The sequence below is a fragment of the Orbicella franksi genome, chromosome 13 (genome assembly GCF_964199315.1).
Source record: "Orbicella franksi chromosome 13, jaOrbFran1.1, whole genome shotgun sequence".
Classification (NCBI taxonomy): Eukaryota; Metazoa; Cnidaria; class Anthozoa; order Scleractinia; family Merulinidae; genus Orbicella; species Orbicella franksi.
Window position 1 is genome coordinate 16,263,576 of NC_138157.1, and position 16,127 is coordinate 16,279,702.

The 16,127-nt window shown below is 41.0% G+C and overlaps 1 protein-coding gene across 1 annotated transcript; it reads left to right on the forward strand.

The window, feature by feature from the left end:
• Nucleotides 1–947: 947 nt before the first annotated feature.
• LOC145465666 (b(0,+)-type amino acid transporter 1-like) lies at nucleotides 948–15,467 on the forward strand. Its single transcript, XM_081449437.1, has 10 exons — nucleotides 948–1,961; nucleotides 6,117–6,242; nucleotides 6,984–7,083; nucleotides 7,462–7,506; nucleotides 8,924–9,047; nucleotides 9,962–10,065; nucleotides 10,419–10,515; nucleotides 10,846–11,001; nucleotides 11,472–11,649; nucleotides 12,148–15,467. Exons 1-10 carry the CDS (start codon nucleotides 1,397–1,399, stop codon nucleotides 12,222–12,224), a joined length of 1,572 nt encoding a protein of 523 aa, XP_081305563.1. The 5' UTR covers nucleotides 948–1,396; the 3' UTR covers nucleotides 12,225–15,467.
• Nucleotides 15,468–16,127: the final 660 nt, after the last annotated feature.

Sequence of the window (16,127 nt, forward strand, 5' to 3'; positions counted from 1 at the left end):
CCGCTTTTGCTTGTTTTTGTTTGTTTGCTGTTTCCGTTTTTGGAAAAAAAAAGCCTTGCGTGCAAGACGCTTTTAAGGCTAGGTTTCCGGTCTCGGCCAAGTCTTATCAAATGTAAAAATAAAATTACATTCGCTCCGACAGTGCATTCATAAACATATTTCTTTGGAATATGTGCAATTTTCAGAGAAAGCAGTTCTGTTAAATTGTTCAAGGTTCTCCGAAAAGCTAAGGGAAAGACAGAGTCAAATGTTCCTAGTATAATGCTGGGAAAATCTTGTCTGAATATTTTGTTTTTTTTGTTTGGTTTGATCTCTTGACTTTTTGTCGGGGTGAGATAATTGGTAGTCATGGGGTTCCATGATAGTGAAAATCAGGCATTTGTCTTCCATATGCGTCTCTCTTTTGTCATTGTATCCATAGATCAATCAAAATACTAGTACAACAGATCGAAACGGGAACTGTGCCATTATTCAGACTTTGCTTGGCAAGAAAGTGTAACCTTCCCGCCTGGATTCAGTTTACGTTTAAAAGTTTTTTTCCGACTTTGCAGAAATGAGTACAAACAGCTCTCTCTCTCTCAAAGTTTTTTCCCCGACTTTTGGATGATTTTCACGTTAATACATGTAACTGTGATTTTAAATTCGTCAATCGACGAGACACAGCCAGTGATACGTGGTATTTTTGGGTCCTCTCATCTCCATGCTTCAGGCTGTCATATGAAGCACGCTTGAGCTTTCGCGCTTGGACTTGAATGGCTCCTGCAAGGAATTTTGTGAAAAAATATTTCTTAACCTTGCCAGCTTTTTTTTTTAATAAACAACAAACAACAACAACAAATACCGACGCCGTTTCAACAAGGGAATGATGTGTGCAGTGTGCAGTGTGCGTGACAACGTTAGATTCCTGCCGTTAGCCATCTGTTTAATCGGGTTAATATAATACTTCATTGACGGGCTTTTCTTCTGATTGTGTGTGAAGGATGAGCCCGATTTGAGAGAACTTAAAAGCAGCAATAACATTTATTTCCTCTATATTTGATTAATAATAGTTTTGTAATTAATCCGTTGATTTTAGTAGCACTCTGCCTTGAATTATTGTTCAAAGAATCTCAAAACCGCCTAGACTTGTTTTCCCGCCGTGACCGATCGCACTCGCGCGAATCAAAGACTTTGTTGCACGATTTGGCGCATAAAATTCCAAGGGTCTTCAAAAAGACGCTTATTGTTCATTGTGGTTAAGTTTGAAGGTTTAACTTTTACAATTACCGTCTGTCTTTTGATTGGCTGCAAGCCACCGAAAGCGACTATTTACGTTTATCCTCAAGTGGCGAGTAGCAGACGGCATCTACACGTGAAGAAGATTTCGCGCGCGTTCCCTGTTTATACCGAATGCAAGATGGAGAATGGCGGTGCAAGTGGCAATGAAAAACCGAGCAATCATTGGGGCAGTGACGAATGTCTGTCCCGAGGAGCGAAGGACAAGACAGCCGAGAATCTACTCACAAATGAAGAAGGTCCGCCGGACGAGAGGAAGGGAAGTTTGGTTGGTTTGCAACGAAAACTCGGTCTCGTCAGTGGGATCAGTCTCATTGTGGGCACTATGATCGGTTCGGGAATATTTGCTTCGCCTCGCTATGTCATGGAGAACAGCGGCTCTGTGGGACTGACATTGATCGTTTGGAGCTTGTGCGGTGTTCTGGCGATGTTCGGAGCGCTGTGTTACTCCGAACTTGGTACAATGATCCCATTATCCGGAGCGGAGTATGTTTACCTGCTCGAAGGGTTCGGCCCGCTGGCCGCCTTTCTCTACTCGTGGACCTCTGTCATCGTCCTAAAGCCTTCGCAAGTTGCTATCATCTGTTTGGCGTTTGGGGCTTACGTGATCGAGCCTTTCTTCCCTGGTTGTGGTGACAGAGAAGATTTACAGCCCGTGGTGAAGTTGTTAGCCGCGCTTGCAATTGGTGAGTGGAAATTTACTACAGAATAGTAACACATTACACTTTATGCATAAATGTCGCTCTCAATTACTGTCACTAACGTGGATAACACTCATCTATTTTCATTTTTCTTGTTAGTTATATTAGCTAAGTTAAACCGCGAATAAATAAAGCGATCGCTGTGTAAACTGATCAACACAATCTCTCGTGACACACACCGATACGAACAACTATTTCCTCCAGTAGTGGCTGTTTCCTTCCCTAAATTTCAGCAAATGGATTTGATGTGACTTAAAATATTCATTCGCTCGTTTCACGTGAAGGCAAAATCTAATCGTATTTTTTGACACCGTTAAATTTTATAAATTATACGCGATTGCGTTGAATTCCGTACGAGAATTACTTGAAACATAGTAAAAGAACACAAGATGTTGAGTGACCCTCCAAGATATTGTTACAGAATGTTCCTCGCACGAGAGGGCGCCGTTTTGCACGACCATGCACGACCACGAGTAGGTTGCGAAATATGTTTTGTAGGTTACGGTCTAATTCTCCATTTAAGAACTGCGTCACATAAAGAAGCATATTTTTTTCCTTCTTGTATGTAATTTGCCGTCATAAAATGAACAGGGGACGTTGGGGTTTTCGGTTTTACGGTTTTGGTCACTTTTTTGATCGGTTTTTCGGTTTCTGCTCTTAATCCGGTTTTTCGGTTTAGTGTAAGTGGCAGTTTTCGGTTTATTTTCATTTCAGCGTTCGGTTTTTGGGTTTTTGATGATAAGGAAATCGGTTTTTCAGTTTTGTTTCATTATTTGCTTGGCTGGTTCCTCCTCTTGAATTGCAACCAAATTTGGTCCAGATGTGTTGTACACGAATCAGAAAATATCTTTTAACTGGAGATTGGAATCATCTTCTCTACATGTACATACCTCGAAAAAGAGGCTATGATCAAAATAGATCGTCTCTTACTTCCAAGTTGAAGGGAATGTCAGGTTGCTTTCTCAAGTGGGGTTTTTACCTAGAAATAGGCATTTGTAACATTTTATTGCCGTTTATTGGAAAAATCTTCCAGTCGAGGGGTAAAGAGTATTAAAGTTGACATCTGATCTCAGATCATTTATCTACTCAACTGATATGTTTGTTCCTTTATTTAGTTTAAAGGGGAACAGATGTCATTCTTCTAAGAACTGGACATGGGCCAATGTGCATGAGTAGACAAAACAGGAATTCGCCTTAGACATTTGATTGGACCTTTGCACCTTCCAGTGAAAGTGCTTTAAAATACTTTTGCCATATTTGATTGGCATGTTTATCTGGTTGATTTTGCTCAGTTTTTGCCTACAGCAAATTCTGTCTGCACTGCCTTTTAAGATTTTTCCGTTTCAAACAACTTTGTCAAAGTTCAACAAGCCACCCATATTTGCTAAGCTTAATGCGACGACGGAACACACTCATCTTAGATGAACAGTTTTTTTCAGTACAGATTGGTCCTGAATCTTCCTGTATTTTTTGTGTGCCAGAAATGTTTTTTTTTTTTTTTTTAAAAAGCAACATTTAATCCCTCTCTGGATAATAATTTAATTTTGGTAACAATGGCTAGTTTAATTGGATTCAGTGAAGGGTAATGAACTTGTTTCTTTCTGTTTACGGCAAAACAAGTCTGATCATGAACAGTATTAATCAGTCCTCATATACAATATTAGCCTTCCCAAGGTCTTATTTGTTTTCTTCAACTTTTTTTCTGGTGGGAGAGAGATATCAAGTAAGAGGGGGAGAGAGGGGAGAATTAAAAAAAATAATGCACTGACAAAAGCTAGTGCTCCTAACAATAGAGGAACCACATGTTTTAGTATTAATGTTATGAAAGTACTGATCCTTTTATTGGACAACTCCAAAAACATATTTCTTGCCTCAAATTGATTGTGGTCTAGTTTGTGCCATAAATTGTTGAGGGTTACCATCTTAGGAATGAGTGGGGCAGAGGTTAATAACCTAAACAGATTTTTGTGACGCAGTAAGTAGTTTCTAAAAAAAATTCAGTGGCAGATATAGGGGACTGGGGCCTAGTGGGCTATGGTCTGCCTACCTCCCTGGCCTGCAGGGTAGAGAGTGTTTTGGGGACCCATCATAACGATGTGAAGGGCCAGAAAAAACGTCAGGCCCCTACCTCATAAAGAAGGCTGGATCATTCACTAAAGCCTCTTTAAAAATAGTTATTTTGCTCTTCGAAAATTCATGTACAGTGATTCTACCAAAAATTTTGGGAAAGTTTCCTGAAAATATTTTAAACAATTCAAGGATATTTCTGGAAATTCCTGAGGAAAATTGACTTGAGTGGACTTTCCTTGGGTTTAACTCAAGGTTGTCTGTTTTCTCTTGAAAATTTGGAAAAATTTTGTATTCCGGTTCCGGCAACCAGAAAATCCTGTTCCAATTCACCACTGGAAAAGTCCAAGGTACCAAGGTAGCTATCAACCTCGTTCCCACGGGGTTCTCTATTCTTCCCGCCTCCTCTCTACCCTGGTCCTAGAGGTTTTTCTTGAGTTTTCTTCTTTTCGCGAAGCGGCGAACACGACTCGTGTTCGCCGCTTCTCGAATAGAGGTAAAATGAAGAAAAACCTTTGGGACCAGGGTACCTCCTCTCGCTCCATGGGACGGGAACGAACGAGGTTGGGTAGATCTGGGGGCAAATCACGTGTCAGGCATTCCTTTACCGCTGTCCCTTAGTTACACAGTCAAGCTTATTGTCGGAGTACGACATTTTATTTACTTTGTGGAGCAATTGCCCAAGCCAACCGAAGGCCAGCAGGACAGTCTCGTAGCGCTAGAAATTTATCACACTCATCACAGCCTTGGAGAGAATTTGAATTTGTTCTTAATTTGGTTTCCAAATACTTATTTCGTTCGACGGCTCGTTCTTGCTGCTACATAAAGGCGGATAGAGGAGACACGGGGAAGAGAGACATATTGGCTGATGTTATCCCGTGGTAGTTTTTACGCGAGACACGGGTGATTCGATTCACTCTCTTCTGCCTGACTCAACGTTCCACTTTGCCCTCTCCCCTGGAAAAGTCTTGGGGTTGCACCAGACCTACATCCGCTAACCAGCGAATAAAGCCCTCCCTCCCTGCACCCCCGCACCCCCGAGGCTAAAAACGGCTTGCTGAAGATTAAAAGCTGCCCTACACGTTGTGGCATGGCGATTACACATGGCACTCCTCTTTCGGGTCAAGTCACTTGCACGACATGCTCTTTGGCCTTCCTGGTCGACTTCTCCGGCGATCTATAGACGATCTACATATTTAGAGAGGATTGCTTTGCCAAAAGCCGAATACAGCCGGCTGTGTCAAACTTTGTTATTGGAGTATAGAAATAAATCTGTGGCACAGGAAAGCTCGTTTGACGTTCTAGAAACGGCTGAAATCTTTGTTTGCAGTGTAACTTAAGATCGCGATTTACTTTATATCCTGCGATTTGTTCTCGTCGCATCAAAAAATGTCTTGTCTGGATCTTCGCGTTTTATACAACTAGGTCACCTGACGTTTCCAGTCACGAAGGTCTAACGGTCAAAACGTCCGCTGGTGAAACCAGTAGTGGGAAGGGGGGCGGGGGGTACTCTTTACTAGGATTATACGCCGATTAGTAGTTGAATCTGGAGCACGCGGGAAGTTATGTGATGATGCCTCCTGAAACGATGGAGTTTTGACAGAGAATCCTTTCATAGAGTGACTGTGTCTCCACGGAGCAGTCTGCAGCTGTTGTTTGGACTGCTATCAATGAATGTTTCTGCTCATGATCCAGAATCCGGTGTGACAAAGGTCCTGGGTTCGTTTCCCGCCTGGAGGACTTGACCAGTTTTTGTAAAAGACTGGTTAAAAGTTTTATCTGAGTCTGATACCACGTTTGGGTTCTACATTATTAAGGGTCGGAAATGCATTGGGTTAGAATAGGTAATCGTATCACTGCGAGTGCAACTGACAGAATTTTAAATCGTGCAAAATTAACAATAAATTGGCCTGCTATGGGCAAATTACAATGAAGTAATTTTCTCAGTCATATAATAAAGGAATTTACTTTGGTTGTCTGGAATCTGTACTGCCCTCGTTCCTCGAGCATTTTAGTGTGCAGTTAATTACTGAGCTTCATTGTGAAAATATTTATAACTGGTTTTTCTTTCAGGAATCATTTTGTTCGTGAACTGCGCCAGCGTGAAGTGGGCCTCACGCATGCAAATCGTCTTCACCGTTTGTAAGATGCTGGCTATCGTCATGCTGATCGTAACTGGCCTGGTTCGTCTTGGTCAAGGTGAGTGTGTATATGTTGTAACTCGTAACTCGCCTGTAATCAAGGTATTGAGCGAATAAACCTCCTACCAGGCAGCGGAGTTGGCGAAATTTCCGCGCATGAGTGCTTTTTCAGCAGCTGAGAATCTATATGATAGTGTTGAAACAGAGAGGAGAGTGGGGAGCACGCAAATTGAGATTCCGCAGTCGGGAAGTTTCTTTCCGCTGCTGAAAATTCTCTCGTGGCTGCTCCAACAGGAAGCACTGGCGCGCGAAATTCCGCCAGCTACGTAGGCTCCACCCTGTCGACCCCACTGTTTGACTGAGCTATCCAATTACTTTTAAGCCGTTCCCAGTCGCAGGGACACAATAAACAGTTCCAAGTGCAGCGAGTGCGGCGATCGGAACAGTGGCAGGAACGCTAAAAGAGATGGCGATTCCATGTTTCTAGAGACGCCTCATACAGACTAGATACCCTCTTTTCAGCTGTCGTACTGTGCAATCTTTCAGCTAGATTTTAGGGAGAATTCCACACGCCCACTGTTCTTTCAATCCAATTCCCAAACTGGTCCGTTTTCTTCTCTCGATTAAGAATCAACCCAGGCCATCACTCATTTTCAAAGTGCGCCGTGCTGCGTGACGTAACCGTGCCTTCTAATGCTGGCTAGCCTCTCCTCCAATTGCAGCGATGGAATCTCATAAGGTGCATATGCACATAATTTCTCTCTTTGTATGCTTAACACTGTTTTCTTTCTGTGTGCAGGTTTCACGCAGAGTTTTGAAAACTCGTTTGAAAATACAGAATCGAAGATTGGTATAGTGGGATTCGCGTTTTACAACGGTCTATGGGCTTATGACGGCTGGTGAGTTATGTGGCATCTTTTCTCCCCGCGTTTTCCTGACAATTTGTTAATCAACACTGCAAGATAAGGTCTTTTATTTGCAACCTGCAGCTCAGCTGTTTTGGGAGTTCGCGGGCTCAGAAAACGGCTGGACAGTCTAGGCCACGAGCTCACTAAACGGCTTAACAGTCGAGCCTACCCTCAATCCAGCTGTGATAGACTTCTGGTCTTTGATTCAGTTGTAACCTTCTCTCCGGCAACGACGTATACGTGAGGAGGGTTACACTATTTCAACAAAATAAAACGCCATTTTACAGTAGTTTTAAATCGTAGAGATCGTTTGTACTCAACTGTGCCGCATTCATCAGCATTTTTTTCTTTGGTTTCGTCATGTTATAGGAACAACTTAAATTACGTCACAGAAGAATTGAAGAAGCCTTATCGGTAAGAGCATTGACTAAACTTGTTTGTTGTTTCGAAGAAAGTCCGTTTATTCTTCCTGGCAGCTATATTTTGGATTACAATTAACCAGCCTCAGCTGCATAACAGAGCGGTTGTCGATTTAACAAATAGGTTCCATGTTGCCGTGCGTCTGTTGATTAATAGATTACTGATGAAGTCAAAATGTGGTAGAAACAGAAACGTGGCACGCGATGCGATAGCCGAGTATGTCACTGATGTTGTTACCACATTTTGACGTTTTCTGTGATCATTTACTGAACAGACGCACGGCAACATGGAATCTACTTGTTTTATTTGATAAAGGAACAAACTACCTTCAAAAAAGCTTGTTTATTTCAAACTGAAATCGTTCGACATAACGTCATCTATACGTCCCTCCTTGAATGGATCATAAGTATGAATCAATCAAAGTGCCAGAATAATTCGACTTGATACATAATGGTCGTTGGAAAGCTGGTAACACCTGTCCCGGGGTTATGACTAGTCACTTAAGTTGGGCTACATTTGATTTTTTCCCCAGCACTCATTTAAATGAGATTTTACTGTCACGCCAGTAAAATATAGTTAATGGAGCGTGACGTACGTTCTGAATGAGCCGTTCATGGCGGCATCACTTTCTATAGAGCTATTGAGCAGTTATATTCCAAAGGTCAACAAACTGTAAGCGTTATTGTAGCCAAACGTAAAACATTGTAGCTTTGTTATCTTCTGAACGTTATAACGTACCATAGCATTGGTGCAAAGCATTAAAGCACTATTCATGTTTAAGATGTTACACGTGTTAGGGTAAGCTGTTCGGTAGTACAGCCTTTTCTACTGGCTTACAAGCAGACGAACGTCTCCGTATAAAAGCTCGGAAAACTGTTCGGAGTCCATTCTGAGTTCGTCTAAGCAACGTAGCTATTACTTATTGTAAATCTATCGTTTAATTTTCCCTCCCTCCCTCCCTTTGGAGACGAGGTTGGTCATGTCTTCCTGCATAATAAACAAGGGGTCACTCCTGTGTGGTGCGGTTAAGTCTGCGCAGCGACTTCCCCCAAGCTTGTTGTTTTTTCATCGCCTTTGAACATCGCTTGCTAACCGATACTCTTGTCCGATCCAGCACGTGCTGTCTGTCATTCAGCTCGTAGTGCTGGGGAGATAAGTGAGGTTGTTTTGTCACGCTATCGCCGGAAGTCGCATGGGCTAACCAAACGCAAGGCAGTGTTCCCCCATTAACGCCATCACGAGTTGTTTGTATTTGAGTAATAGCTCTGGTTCAATCGCAAGTCGCCACGGTTAACTTACTTTCGCTAGGAACAACGACATTAAGACATTTAAATGTGATAGTTTTATACAATTGTTTTGTCTCCGTGATGTTTCCCTTACTAAAGGTTGTAATTCTCTTTATCGCCTTTAGAGACTTGCCCCTGTCCATATTGATTGGTATTCCCCTTGTGACTTGTTGTTACGTGCTGGTAAATATTGCTTATCTGGCCGTGCTGACACCAGCTGAAATTAAGCTCTCTAGTGCTGTCGCTGTGGTAAGTAGCTCGAATTTAAAACCACACCTTCATTTTGCTGTCCATAACGAAGAAAAACCCGTATCATCCAGATTCGATCATATTAGCAGCTGTGGGAGGATAAGCCCAGAGGCGGAAATCGAATTTCTCAGTCTTCAATAAAAACGAAAATACGTTCCGAAGCATGTTCATTTGAGAGAGTGTAACACTGCGCAACGTCTTGTTGAAAGGCTTTTCTTGCAACGGTGGAATAAAATTGTAAGACAAGTTGTAAATAAAATGCCTCGTGTAGCAGCGCCTTTACGTACAGAACCAGCAAGGAATTCTGATCGAGCGGACCCTGGACATCATGATGGTATTTTCCCACCAAAATGACGTCCAGAAGGCTACGTACCTTTTACGCGCGCTTTCCCTTGCTTTTCCCGCCAAAAATCACGATCGGGTTTCCTTCAACTTGAATTTTCTGGGTCGCTGTTTGAGTTCTCTTTATTGAACAAGAATGTACGGATAAGAAGGAAAAAAGGAAGAAAAAAAAAAACGATAAAAAAGGAATGAAGGCATAAGAAGGACATGCAAATTGTCTACCATTTACCCATATATTCCGGAAATTTCGGTCAGAATATATATGGTGAGACAATTTTGGTTCGACCAAACGGAAAATTTCCGAAATAAACGCAACGTCTTGAAAGATAGTCCAAAATTTCCAACCGAAATATCCGAGTGGATAAGTGCTTACCATTTTCAATTCTTCACCGCCACCTTCGAATTCTCATGCCATGTTTTCTTGGTAAATAATGGGTTGTTGAGGGTTAAAATGGTAAATGGCCAATCCGAACGGAACTTTCCACTAGGGATTTTTGTTTACCATTTGCACAAACCTTTGACGAACCAGTTTCTTCTTGTAAATGTTAAACAATCATTATTTTCCTTTTCAGACATTGGCAGACCGTTTATACGGAGTAATGGCTTGGGTCATTCCTATATTTGTTGCCTCGTCCACCTTTGGAGCCGCAAATGGATCCGCATTTAGCGGTGGAAGGTAAGTATTATGAATTTAGCTGTTTCTGTAACGTTTCTGTAAAATTTCTCCCGTTCTCTCTACCATGCTTTGAACTGAGGAGCATTGTAAAAACTGTTAACAAGTATGAGGGTTCCGGTTTCCTTTTTTACACAATTTTGACCTAAGTCCACTGTTTTACTTTACATCGGTTCTGCAATTCGATTTTTTTTCAACGCTAGGTCCTCTTCGCAGTAAAACAGAGGCTGCAACCGTTAACCCGGCAGTCCGCCATATTTGACATTGTATACCCTTCAATCAGCATTAAACTGGGAATTGGAGGGAAATTCTGAAAGTAAATTGAAAGTTTTCTTATTTGTTTTTGTTTTTCTTAGATTGGTGTTTGCCGCCGCCCGAGAGGGACATCTTCCTAAGTTTCTGGCCATGATTCACACTAAGCGACACACTCCCCTACCAGCCATGGTGTTCACGGTAGGACAAATGACTTGTAGGAAATTATTTTTTGTTGTTCCCTATTTAAAAAATCTTTATTTCATTAACTTTAGTTTTTCAATTATTTATGTCACATATTTCAGTCTCTCTTGTTTCTGTAAGATGTTACCATCGTTGTCGCTGTCATCTTGAAGCACAAAGCGCAATGTCACGCCGACTATAGCCTGAATTTCAGCCTTCTCTTCGAGCTGCACAAGGGTGGGCAAGTGGACAAAATGGCTGAAATTCGATTTAAGCCGACCCTCGCTGTGTCTTTGCGTCAAACCAATGCATGCACTTATACTAGTTTTCTTTAACCCGATTCTACAGAGTATCATTGCCTGGATCATGTTGCTACCCAACTCAAGTAGCTTTGAAACGCTCATAAACTACTTCAGTTTCGCTGCCTGGTTTTTCTATGGTTGTACTGTGTCTACTCTTCTTTGGCTCCGTTACAGGAAACCCGAGATGAAACGACCTTATAAGGTAAGTCACGACTTCCTTGACTCGACTCAGTCCTCAAACAACTTAACAAACTGAACAACTTAGTCAGAGCCAGACGGGGCGCAGGACAGGTAGTTAAGAAATTGCTAATTCGCCAAATTGGGATTTGCAAATTATTCATTCATAGAAAAATAGTGCTTTCCTTTCACGAGTTAAGATGAACCCAATAAACTGGCCTTCTCCCAAGGTATGGTTCTTCATACCTGTAGCTCAGGTGGTAGAGCACTGCAGCGCTAACACAGAGGCTATGGATCCGTATTCTGTTTTAACCTAATTGGTAAATTGCTTAAATGGCGATTACAAATGCGATAGCCGCATCTTCAGCGTCCCCGACCTTTTCATATCGGAGTCCCCCTCGGGACATCAACCTGACCTGAACTCAAACAAGACTCTTCTGTTTCTTATGTAATTTTCCTCTGTGGTTTTTAATGATTTTTGTTTTCGTGCAACAGGTTCCAGTGTTAATCCCCATTCTTGTCAAGTTGGCTTCCATTTACTTGATAGTAGCGCCGTTCCACGAAGCTCCCAAAGAATCGTTCTTCTGTCTTCTCTTTATCTTGTCTGGGGTACCATTCTACTTCGTCTTCGTGCATTTCAACATCGTCCCTCAAAGTTTCTTCGATGCCATTGGTAAGTTCCTTCCTTTTAACTTCCAAAGTGCCCGATATCTCCTTACTATATCAGCACATAGCTAAACAAACAAGTTACAAGTAGCGAAAAGACGAACACATCGTCTTGACGAAACCCAAGTTTGCTTATTATGTGAAGGAGAAAATAGCTTTCTGAGCTTGGGACCGCTAAAGTTTAGTATCCACTATTGTGAGTGCTGTCACCGGTGAGAATGCCATTGCTATGGTCAGTGACTATGTTCATGAAAAGTGAGTTAGCATCGATATTGTCAGCATAAATTCTTGGAAGACTTAAACGGTTATTTCGAGATTTTGTTCTTTAATAGTAGCAATATTTGTAAGTAGCAGAATCGCTTAAAACAGCACAGGTATAAGTAACTGCATGACAAGTAATATTTTTTCATTACTCAGGGTCTCGACATAGAGTAGTCTGTTTTGTGGCATCGGAAACTGGTCGAAAGCACATAGCAAACCTTCTGTTCTGTTTCGTTTATTTCAGCCAAGTTAACGTTCAAGTTGCAGACGATTTGTGACGTGGCTTTTCCAGAGACAGAGGATGAAATGGTGGCCACATAAATTGAAACATGATTGTGTTAATTTTGAAACAAGGATATGGTATGCTTTGTGTTCTTAAGGTCTAAACCCATACTCTATGTTACGAAATATGACTTTCTGTTAGCCTTTCTACAAGTTCTCTCTTTGTGTCGTTGGTCACTGAATATAAACAAGAGGTTATGAAGCAGAGCAGGGGAATCCTTATACCTGACAAACTAATCAATTTCTGCCGATTTGTTATCGTTGTAAGAATTCTATGCGAGTTTTCCTCGCGCGTTGACATGCGTGGCTTGGAGTGAGTCGCTTTCTGACTGACCTCGCCCGTAACGGGTGCACAGTAGTACAATATATAGTGTTTTGGAAACATGTTGGATAACCCCAAGATTTCAAAGTCGGCGAGGTCGATCTGACAATTAAACAAAATAAACTAACCAAACAAAAGCAGTTCAGGTATTCCCTCTCTCTCCCTTCCAACCTCTTGTCGCATTAGAACCTCCAAGATACAGCCATAATGTCCTGTCGATTTCCTTCCACCTCCCATTCCGGAAGGACCGGAAGCAGTGCTAAGCTAATGGATTTTTTAAACTTTCTTAACACAGTTAAGCCTCTTAAGTACTAAGGCCAACCACTTATTTTGCAAACATTATTATTTTTTAAAAAATATTGTTAACCGGAGGGGACTACCTCCAGATTGACATCTTCAAGAATCATATTGCTCTTGTAATTAACGTTAATAGCATAGGTAAGGTTTCTATTGTAATTTTTAGTGTTCTCCAAAGTTACGTCTTGGTTTCATTTGCTAGCCCTGCTTCCCTCTGTTCTGTATCGTTCTGTTCAGGGACACGAAGAGAAATAATTCCCTACATATCCTTGTTTTTGTTTCCCTTATCACTTAAAAAGTGCAGTGAAGGTTATTAATACTTGAAGGGTTAATTCATTCAAAATATCAATTCAAAAAGAAAAAAGTCAATGGTGTCTTAGCAGTTACGTTATGCTCAGTACTTTTCTCATCGCACCGAGTATGGATATATCTCTAGTCATTTTAAGAGAGAGTATATTTCATTGAAATAACATTCTTTATATTATGAAATGGCGTTTGAGTGCAAATGCAAAGTGAAACGAGTGTCATTGTTCCATTACTTGCACCACAAACCGGTTTTAACCAGTTTTGCCACACGATGTGCTTTCTCGTTTCTCCTAATCATTTTGTTTATTGAAATACATGAAAAATATCAGCCGTCTTGCGCGAAACACCGCTGAATAATCCTTATTTATCAATGATAATAATACTGCGTTTTTAATTTATTAAAGCAGTGTGAATTTTACAATTAAATAATGTAGAATTATCCTTAAATTATTTGTAATGGGAAGTAATCTTTAATATATACTATAATGCTATAGGTATAATTATTATCATATCCTATCAAAAAAATGTCCTCAGTGGACTTTTCATTAGCCTTCCTAAAAAACGAAATCTGTTGGTAAAATCTATCCAGCTAAATCATTCGATATTCAAAATATTGCTCAGTGTAAGTTTTGAAATGTGTATGGCAGGCTTCATTGTTAATAGCTCACACTGTTTTATGTATATCTACACGAAGTTATAAATTTGTGTATAGCATTTAGGATATCAATATGATTCTGATTGTCTCAAAAAGAAAATCACTCGGAAGAGCAGGTACAGTTCAACCCCTATTGACCGGCCACCCTCGGGGAAATGGCGAGTGGCCGCTTAACAAAGGTACAAACAATAGAAAAGCCCTCATCGGGATTTAGATTACTGGCCGCCTAATAGGGGTGGCCGTTAATAGGTGGCCGCTTAATAGAGGTTCGACTGAAGTACTTTCACGTCAACTTCGTTCCCAGGATCCCCTGAAAGTCGGTGATCGACTCTCCTGGGAACGAGGTCGGCAAACATGTAAGCTTTCAATAGACCAATTTCGATATATTAAAATTCAGCCTAACACAATAGACCTCAGCACGAGGCTCTGGGGAGTAAACCCCACAAACTCTGTAGTTATTCCCCAGAGCCTCGTGCTGGGGTCTATTGTGTCAGGCTGAATTTTAATATATCGAAATTGGTCTATTGATGTCATAAGGTTACGCTTGCGAGACAAGGTTTTTGTACTCCCAACTGATAATCTCCATCTCCTAGCTGCCTTTTTGGTTAAAAGAAATAAGTTGTCCATTGTTTGATTGGTTAGTTGTGGCCGTTTCTACGTAGAGATGGATAACTCGCTTAGTTGAACTTTTCATCTTCAGAGTTACTCGTAGTTTTGAGTAATCTACTCTAATAACCCGGATGAGATCCATACTGGTCACCCGGATGAGGATTCCTCGCCTCTCAATGTTGATGGTCTCAGGGAAACAAAACTCACTGTTTCCCTTAGGACCAGTCATTAAGTACTTATTATATCCGACAAAATTTATCGCTTGTCTGTCATCATGCCAGAAACCCGTCCATTTATCTATCGGGTGCAACACTGAACGGGTAATCTCGACTTAGACGAGAGTTTGTATAAATTATACCAGTTCTGTTTTCACACACGAGAAAAATTGAATCACGGACGTGAAAAATTGAAGAGAGTAAAATAATTGAATAACATAAATTTCAAGAATGCCGATATAACTCAGGGTTTTTTATATTCAATTTCATGTAGTATACGGGAGATCCGCATTGTAGAGTAGAATTGTAGTTTTTAAAAAAATGCTTCTAGGAGTGTGAAAGTTTTTTCTTAAAGTGTGCAACATCACTGACACTATGATTTTTAATATGTACCAGTTTAATAGATTACGAGTAGTCCCTCTTTCGCTTAGTCTGTCGATTGAGACCGTAAATAAACCGCGAGGAAAAAATCCTTTCGCGTGCTTCTCGCCTTTAAGAGTTCGCGCGGCCATTTTTTCTCGTGGTTTTCTTTCGCGTCACGCACGCACGCGCGACGAACTAAGCGGAAGAGGGACTACTCGTCTACCAGTTTAATAGAGAAGAGATATTTGTGGGTTAAAACTTTCCCTGTCCAGGTTTCAGAGACAGGCGGACGTTTTAACTTGCTTTTCTTTTGTTTTTACCTTAGTCTGATTTGTTCTGTGCTTGCAAATTAAGGTTAACATATAAAACCTTAATTCTTAGACAAGGCTCTAAAATAAATATTTGCTATACAAGGTGCTTTGAATAGACCGCATTAGTGTATTTTTAGTACATATTTTTATTTTGTATATCCATATCAGTCAACTAGTGTGGAGAAATAAATGTATATTAACCAGTATTGTCGTTCCTTGGTTTTAGCGATGTTTTTAGTTGGCTGATTTCAAGTATGTATTTTCATGCTGCATCCTTTCATTGCTCGCAAATCGTACACCACGTGTAAGCACATGTCGTACTTCCTTTAGTCTCTAGCGAGCTTAATATTGAAAATTTATCGTTGAGGCTCGTGTCGCGATGATTGTCGACCGTCTGTCGGTCGACCATTTCTTTGGAAGAGCTGTTCCGTTTCTTTGGAGGAGCTGTTGCGTGTCGCAGTAAACCGAAAATTGTGCTAATGTCACGTTAGTGTTTCCTCACGATTGATTACGTCAAGGACAGCGTAATTTTTTCATGTTCGTCGTTTCTCAGTCATATTAAACCATTCTTTGTTGTGTTTCTTACTGCTTTGGTATTTTTTAACTCACAAAAAAAACTAATATTCTGAGGTTTACATAGGTTTGAATTTAGTAGTTTATGTAAGAAAAATCACTTCAAATCTGATGGCACGTTCCCCTGAAAACACGTGGAGGAGTTCTAGTGATCAAATCTTTTCATTGGTGACCCTCTTCCGTTGCTGTTCTCGTCGTGGTAGCGTAGGGCCTCCCAGGGGTTTTTGAGTTACTAGGGAACTTGATCATTTATTTCAAGGGTACAGGGGATATTTTGGGAATTAATCTGAG

Coding starts and splice junctions, on each gene's coding strand:
- LOC145465666 (XM_081449437.1), top strand. CDS start 1,397: ATGGAGAATGGCGGTGCAAGTGGCAATGAAAAACCGAGCAATCATTGG. Junction 6,243..6,983: donor CCTGGTTCGTCTTGGTCAAG/GTGAGTGTGTAT, acceptor TTCTGTGTGCAG/GTTTCACGCAGAGTTTTGAA. Junction 7,507..8,923: donor GAATTGAAGAAGCCTTATCG/GTAAGAGCATTG, acceptor TATCGCCTTTAG/AGACTTGCCCCTGTCCATAT.